This window comes from Fonticula alba, assembly GCF_000388065.1.
Source record: "Fonticula alba strain ATCC 38817 unplaced genomic scaffold supercont2.11, whole genome shotgun sequence".
In the NCBI taxonomy this organism is placed as follows: domain Eukaryota; order Rotosphaerida; family Fonticulaceae; genus Fonticula; species Fonticula alba.
In genome coordinates this window covers 243,488-250,516 of record NW_009242981.1, presented here as the reverse complement: position 1 = coordinate 250,516, position 7,029 = coordinate 243,488, and the positions used below count along the sequence as shown (strand labels likewise).

At 68.1% G+C, this 7,029-nt stretch overlaps 2 protein-coding genes across 3 annotated transcripts; one reads left to right on the top strand and one right to left on the bottom strand.

Annotated features, from left to right (window-relative positions):
- H696_05464 lies at positions 1 to 2,320 on the top strand. Of its 2 annotated transcripts, XM_009499289.1 has the most exons (4): positions 1 to 648; positions 970 to 1,294; positions 1,477 to 1,661; positions 1,876 to 2,320. In XM_009499289.1, the coding sequence occupies exons 1-4, from the start codon at positions 61 to 63 to the stop codon at positions 2,203 to 2,205; spliced, it is 1,428 nt and encodes a 475-aa protein (XP_009497564.1). In that variant the 5' UTR covers positions 1 to 60; the 3' UTR covers positions 2,206 to 2,320. The 2 variants fall into 2 exon arrangements, with proteins under 2 accessions (XP_009497564.1, XP_009497565.1); XM_009499290.1 differs by having other exon boundaries at positions 970 to 1,661.
- A 114-nt stretch (positions 2,321 to 2,434) lies between these two features.
- Positions 2,435 to 3,592, bottom strand: H696_05463 (hypothetical protein). Its single transcript, XM_009499288.1, has 3 exons — positions 3,304 to 3,592; positions 2,901 to 3,159; positions 2,435 to 2,779 (listed from the first exon to the last, which is right to left on the bottom strand). Exons 1-3 carry the CDS (start codon positions 3,441 to 3,443, stop codon positions 2,567 to 2,569), a joined length of 612 nt encoding a protein of 203 aa, XP_009497563.1. The 5' UTR covers positions 3,444 to 3,592; the 3' UTR covers positions 2,435 to 2,566.
- Between the last annotated feature and the right edge of the window lie 3,437 nt (positions 3,593 to 7,029).

Genomic DNA, 7,029 nt, shown 5'->3' with positions numbered 1-7,029 from the left:
CCCCCGGTCTTGCGCACGTCCCGCACGCGGCCACGCCTCCCGCTCCCCCTCCCCTCGCCCATGTCTGGCCAGTCCTCGCGCCCGGGGCAGGCGCCAAAGCCCACAGTCTTCCCGGATACCCCCTCGCCGGCCGGGTACGACACCTACAGCGCGGGATTGCTGTATGGCGCGGAGCTGCCGGCCTTCGCGCGGCCCTCTCCGCGGGCCATGGCGGAGGCACGCGCCGCGCGCGGGTCCCTCCTGACCACCCCGCTGCCGGGGGCGCCGATGCACTTTTACGGCGGCTTCCCCCGGCCCGAGGACCCGGAGGCCGGGGCCCCCATGCCCCAGGGGTCTGCCTCAAGTAGCGAGCCGGCCGACCTGGACCAGCGCCTGGGCGCCATCGCCCGGGGGAATCTCCTGCGCGCGCGGTCCGCCATGGCCCTGTCCCCGGCGCTGCATCGCTTCCGCCAGCAGGAGCTCCAAACCGAGCCGGCTGCCTGGGGGACCGGCTGCTGCCCCGACCCGCTGGTTGTCGGGCATCGGGCATCCTGCTTGCGAGCGTCGTCCTCTCCGGACCCGCTGGCCACGCCGGCGGCCCGGGAGTGGCGCTTTGTTCCGCTGTCCTCCTTCCGTTTCCAGCCGTACGCGCGCGAGGTGGCCGAGATGGTATGTGTCTGGGTCTTTCTAGTTTCATTGTTGCTATTGTCGCTGCTGCTGTTGCTGTTGCTGTTGCTGTTGCTGTTGTTGCCGTTGTTGCTGTTGTTGCCGTTGTTGCCGTTGTTGCCGTTGTTGTTGTTGCTGCCGTTGTTGCCGTTGTTGTTGTTGCTGCTGCTGCTGCTGCTGCCTCGGCATTTGTGGCTCCGCCCGTACATCTGTGCACATCAGTCTCCATGTGTGCCTTCTGCTGGCCCCCGGCCCCTGACTTGTCGTCCCTCGCCTCCCTTTTCCCGGGTCCCGCTCTCGGGCGGCCGGCGCATGTGTGCACAGGGCGCCGTGGCCGAGCGAGCGGACCTGGAGCAAACCCGCGCGCGCACGGTCCCTGGGCTGGCCCTGCCGGAGGAGTATTACCTGGAGCGGCAGGCCATCGTCCTCGGGGCCACGACCTTCCTGGATCAGGAGCGCTTTTCCTTCTCCAAATTCTTCGACACCCAGTACGCCCAGCGATGTGAGTCGGCTCGGAACCGGGAGATGAGCGTCCAGCTGGAGCCCCTGGCCGAGGGCCAGACGTCGGAGGACATCACCGACACCGGGCCGCTGCACACGGTGTGCTGGTTCTCGCGCCTGTGCGAGGGGCCCACCGGCTGTGTGCATGGTGCGTCCCTTCCCTCTCCTTCTCTGTCTCCACCCCCGGCCGACCCCCCAGGCGGCGGGCCCATGGCCCGTTGGCCGTTTTCCGGCCCATCCTCCTGGCCTTCCGTCCCCCGCGCCATGGGCACCTGACACCCCGCCACTTGGCTGTGTGATTCCGGGGGTGCCGTGCTCCGCCGCGCCCAGGCGGGGCCATTGCCCTCCTTCACGATGCCACCTGCGGTTCGATGATCTTCCGGAACTACGGGGTGGGCTATGTGACGGCGCGCCTGTCCATCGACTACCGGCGGTCCGTGCCGCTGGAGCACACGGTGGTCATTTCGGCGCGCATCATCCGCAAGGTCGGCAACAAGCTGTTCATCGAGAGCCGGGTCCGTGCCATGCCCTGGCCCCCTCCCCCGGGGCCTGAATGCCCTTCTGCCCCTCCCTCGCCCTCTTTCGTGCATGGCGCCGCTCTTTTCTGACTATGGCTCTCGCCCGGGCCCCGCCTTGGCGCCTTCACCCCCGCGTTCACCCTCCTCCCCCCCCCCTCCATCCCCCTCCTCGCCCCCCCGCTCCCTCTGGGCTCCATGCACCGCTTCCCAGTTCACCAACGACCCGCCCGGCGTGGAGGACTACTTTGCGGAGCCCGGCTCGCCAGCCGCCCCGGGGCTCCTCATCTACAGCGTGGCCACGGCCCTGTTTGTCAGCAAGTACCCGGCCGGCCTGGGGTTCGACGAGACCAGCGACTACGTGCGCCAGGCGCGCCAATTGCGCATCCACGACCAGGTGGCCTACAACCGGGTGGCTCGCGGGACATTCCACAACCTCTTGGCCGCGGCCAGCATGATCCAGCAGACCGGCTTGGAGTCGGCCACTGCCGAGGTCGAGCACTTCCGTGAGACCGGCCAGCGCCGGATGAAGGCCCGGCTGTAGGAGAGGCGCGGAAGAGGGGGCATGAGGGGAGGGGGAGGGCGGAGCCCCTTGCCTGATCGTGCCCCGGCTTGGATTCTCCGGCCATGGCACAGTCGCGCGCGCACTTCCCCCCCCCCCCCCCCCCCCCCCCCCCCCCCCCTGTGCCCTCTCGATGCCCCTCCCCCGCCGCCGTCTGGCGTGTGCGGCCATGCCCAGCACGCGAGGTCGCCCTGCCAGCCAAGTAAGAAAAAGAGGAAGATCTATATTCGTGAGACGAAAGTGGGCAACAGTGGCCCGAGGGAGGGAGAGAGACAGCGGGGGAGGGGCGGCAGCGGGCGGCAGTTGAGCCCCCTATCCGAGCCGACAGGCCCAGCAGCTGTGCTTACATCACGCGCAGGAAGCCGCGCGTGTGGATGAGGAAGGCCTCGAGGTTGGCGCGGAAGGCCGTGGTGTTCAGTCGGTTGGGGATGAGGGTCAGCGGCTGGGGGCCAGAGCCGCGGACCAGCTGCACGAGCTCCTCCGACAGCCGGTCCCGAATCTTGGGGTTGTCGTTGTACCGGGACACGAACTGGCTGAACACCTGGTTGAGGGAGGCCTGTTGGTGTTGTGGGCAGCGGAGGCGCCGTGGGTTAGGGCAGCGGCGAGGGCAGGGCCACACGCGAGGGGGGGAAAAAAAGCAAAGGCAGGGGCAGGGGGAGGAAGAGGGCGAAGCGCACCTGCTGCGAGCAGATCGACACAAAGAGCGTCTCCGAGGCGTTCTCCATCAGGGAAGTCGAGCCGACGTGGTTGCCGAAGACCAGGCGATTGAGCTGCTCCAGCAGCAGAGTGTCCACGATGGGCCCGAGCAGGGCCAGCTGGGCCTGGACCTCTGGGCCGTGCTCCGGACTGGCCTGGGCCACCTCCCGCGCATTGAACAGGAAGCTGGCCATGCCGTAGATGGCTGCCAGAGCGAGGCGGACATTTTCATCAACGAAGCTGTGCGTGCGCATGCACAGAGCGCGGGGGATGGGCCGGTGAGTGCCGGAGGGGCGCAGATGTGGCCCGGGGCAGAGGGGGCAGGGGCCCAGCCGAGGCAGCGAGCAGGAGCGAGGGGGGCGAGGGGGGGGGGCAGCAACGCACGACTTCAGGCCGAAGTCCAGGGTGCCGATCAGCGCACGGAAGAGCTCCGGCGACAGGCACACCAGCTTGTCGGTGTACGTCTCGAACATGAAGGAAACCAGGGTGAAGAACTGCTCCGACAGGTTGGGATACTGGAGCATGGCCTCGCTGATGAGCGGCAGCAGCAGCTCCAGGCCGATGTAGATGACCGACGACACGGACAGGTGGTTCGGGTCGTTGGTGGCGTCCGAGCCACCTGGCGGCGGGCCCAGGCCGGGGCCAAGGAGACGACCAATCCGGCGGAGTCAGCGTCAAAGCCATCGGGGAGAAGAGGGGGAGGGGGGGGGGGGCCACGCGGCCCGGCGTACCGGTGCTAAAGTCGGAGAAGTCGCGCGTCTGCAGGTTGGCCAGCGTCCGAAGCAGGGTGACGATCTCGTAGGACCGGTCCTCATCCGCGTCGTGGGCATTGCTCCGGCGGGTTTTCATGCGGATCTCGGCGAAGGCGCGCAGCAGGGCCACCAGCGCCTGGCAGGTGGTCTGCAGCTGGTCCCCCTCCAGGTAGGCGATCTGGTGCTCGACAAAGGCGTCGAACACCAGGAGCACCTGCTGCACGATCCCCGGCATGTCATGCTGCCCGGTCAGCAGGGTGATCAGGTTGCCGAAGTGCCCGGAGCACAGGGCGAACACCGATTGCCCGTCGGCCGAGCTCTTGGACATGGCCACGCCGCGCAGGATGTCCAGCGTGCTGAGGGCCAGGCCGGTGTGCGTCGGATTGCGCATGGTGTCGTGGAGGCGAGCCTGAGCCGTTGGGGGCAGCAGTGGCAGTGGTGGTGGTGGTGGTGGTGGCAGGGCGCCGCATGCGAGTGCGTCACCGTTGTTTGTTGTGTGTCGGGCGAGGGGAAAGGGGGGGGGGGAGCGTTAATGCCATGGCGGGTGGAATGCGCGGTCGCGGGAGGAGGGGCGCCTGTGGCGCGGCAAGGCTCCCAGGGTCAGCCGGAAAAAGGGGGGGGAGGGGGGGGGGGGGAAAGGGCAGCCCCCGGCACCCGCTTGGAGGGCCGGCCGCCACGCACCTCGGTGAACGTCAGCAGCTCCTTGTAATACGGCGCGTCCATGTAGTGCACGACGCTCAGGTTGCACAGGGACTCGATGAAGCGCGACTGGGCGTCGGAGGGCAGACGCTCGATGGACTGCATCAGCTGCGGCCACAGGGCCTGCCAGCGGGGCAGCCCGAAGATGCTCTCGCGCATGGCCCGGTTGCCGGCAATCACCAAGAACACCGCGGCCACCTGGTTGACGGAGTCCGCCTCGGAGAACCACAGCTGCAGGGCGTCGTGGCACTTGCCCAGGACGAAGTCCAGCACGGCCCCCGGGGCCGGGGAATTCCGACTGTACGAGTCGGCCAGCGTCCGGCTGAGCACCCAAATAGCCCGCCCATTGGGCAGCAGGGGGTCATCATTTGCCATGCACCGACAGCCGGCGGGATCCACGTGTGTGGGAGAGTAGGGTGACAAGGTGAGGAGAGAGAGTGATGAAGAGAGGGAGGAATGAAGAGAGGGAGGGATGAAGAGAAAGGGAGGCGAGATGGAGGAGAGACGAGATGAAGGAGACACGAGATGAAGGAGAGACGAGATGAAGGAGAGACGAGATGAAGGAGAGACGAGATGAAGGAGAGACGAGATGAAGGAGACATGAGATGAAGGAGACACGAGATGAAGGAGAGACGAAAAAAAGCAGGGAGAAGGAGACTGGCAAGAGCCGACGCCAGTGCGCACCTCATCACCTTGCCATAGTCCCGCGGGTTGTAGTAGAGGTAGCTCTGGAGCCAGTGCTCGAAGAACCAGAGGACCGTGTCCGACACCAGCGGACTGCAGAAGGGCCCAAGCGGGCTGCCCGGCCCGGCGACGGCCAGGTCCGCCAGGCGGATCAGGGCATTGACCAGCTGCACGATGGGGTCCCCCTCCGGGGTGGCCCCTTCGGCCGCGGCCCGGGCACTGATCTGGATGACCATGGCCGGGATCTGGGGCTGCTCGCCCTTGACCACGTCGGCCAGCAGGTGCGTGGCCAGCAGGAACAGCCAGTGCACCGCCTCATTGAGGCCCTCCCACCAGCTGGCCGGCCGGCTGGCCGCCCCGCCGGGGGTGGCCGCCGCCTCGGCCAGCTGCCCGGCGAAGGTGTCCGCCAGCTGGTGCATCAGCCGGAAGGAGTCCACCGAGCACCGGCCCAGGAAGGCCACATCCTTCAGCTGCGACTCGAACATCGACTGGTCATCCTCGAAGGGGTCCGCATCCTCGACGGCCTCCTGCGGCGACCGGTTGACATGGCGCTCGGCATAGCTCCGGAAGATGGTGGCCGCCGACTCCGACAGGGCGGACACCAGGGTGTCGCTGAGCTGCACCCCGCTGCCAGCCGTGAGGCGCTGCCGCTCGAAGGCGTCCCGCGCGCTGGACACTGAGGGCAGTGGCCCGACCGGGAGGGGGAAGGCGCCGCCACGGGACGGGAGGACCAGGAGGAGGGGAGGACGAGCGCATGGGCGAACGGAGCGAGAAAGCCAGGAGGAGCATCGGTCAGTGGGGGCAGAGAGGGTTTGCCAGGCCGGGATGGCGCCAGCGTGGCCGGGCCCCCGGAGGGGGAGGGGCACGCACGCAGGCTCGACCACATGGCCAGCAGTTCGTCCAGGGCCTCCGAGCACCAGGTGCCCACCTCGTCGCTGGACACCTGTGCCAGGCAGTCGAGCGTGAACTTGCCCAGGCGAGGCAGGAGGCCGCCCTGCTCCAGCACCGGCGCGATGTCCCGCATGGGATGGACCATCACCAGCCGGCGGGCCATCTGCGAGGTGGCCAGGACTTCGGCGCCGGTCTCGGAGGCGTACTGGAGGCTGTGTGTTGTCGCAGCCGGTGCGGTTGGGGGGCGGTTGGTGGTTCGTCGCGGCGGCCGATGGTGTTAGCGTCGTGGACCGGGGCGGGGCGCCGGCAAGCGTGCGCAGGATATGTCCAACGGGTGGAGGGGCGGCGGCGGAGAGGGACACATACTTGTCGATGATTTGGATGATGTTGTGAAGGAAGCGGTTGACATAGGTGGCCAGGGCGTCGGCCGGGCAGTTGGTGAACACCGGCCCCGACAGGCCGGCCAGCAGGATCAAGCACTGGCGGATCGAGTGACCGATGGTATCGCCGTAGCTGAGGGTCATGGCGTAAAGCTGCACGCGATCGCCAGCAGGGGGGGGGGGGGGGCGGGGAGACACGGACGGAGCGGCATCAGCACCATGCACTTGGGGAGGAGAAGGAAGAAAGAGGGCCAGGCAGCCGGGAGACTCCGCAAGCACGCACGCGGAAGAAGAGGTCCACCGAGGCCGACGGGTCGGCCAGGACCCCCTGCCACTCGACCGGCGGCTGGAAAGAGGCGTTGGCGTCACGCGCCAGGGCGCCCTCGCCGGACTCCTCGCTGCGCACAACAAAGCGCATGCTGCCGGCGCTGATGACCGAGAAGTCCCACGAGAGGATGGCCTCGGCGATGTGAAGGGAGCTGCTCATGGTCGACTGGAGCTCCGGCGTGGCGACGCACGCCCCGGGACCCAGGAGGCTGAGCTTCTGCAGCCGGTCCATGGCGATGATGAACACCTTGTAGAGGTCGGCCCGCTCGAAGGCCTTCCGGCACCGGTAGTGGTACTCGAAGGTGAAGCCGGCGGCCGTGGCCCGCGAGGAGGAGAATTCGTGGATGACCGCCAGCAGGGCGACCATGGCGACGGCG

Bases quoted from the DNA above. Each gene is read 5' to 3' on its own strand.
- H696_05463 (XM_009499288.1), bottom strand. From the start codon at position 3,443: ATGCTCCAGTATCCCAACCTGTCGGAGCAGTTCTTCACCCTGGTTTCC. The intron at 3,160-3,303 runs GTGCGTTGCTGC...GCGCACGCACAG, and splicing joins CTGGACTTCGGCCTGAAGTC to CTTCGTTGATGAAAATGTCC. The intron at 2,780-2,900 runs GTGCGCTTCGCC...CAACACCAACAG, and splicing joins TGTCGATCTGCTCGCAGCAG to GCCTCCCTCAACCAGGTGTT.
- H696_05464 (XM_009499289.1), top strand. From the start codon at position 61: ATGTCTGGCCAGTCCTCGCGCCCGGGGCAGGCGCCAAAGCCCACAGTC. The intron at 649-969 runs GTATGTGTCTGG...ATGTGTGCACAG, and splicing joins CGCGCGAGGTGGCCGAGATG to GGCGCCGTGGCCGAGCGAGC. The intron at 1,662-1,875 runs GTCCGTGCCATG...ACCGCTTCCCAG, and splicing joins AGCTGTTCATCGAGAGCCGG to TTCACCAACGACCCGCCCGG.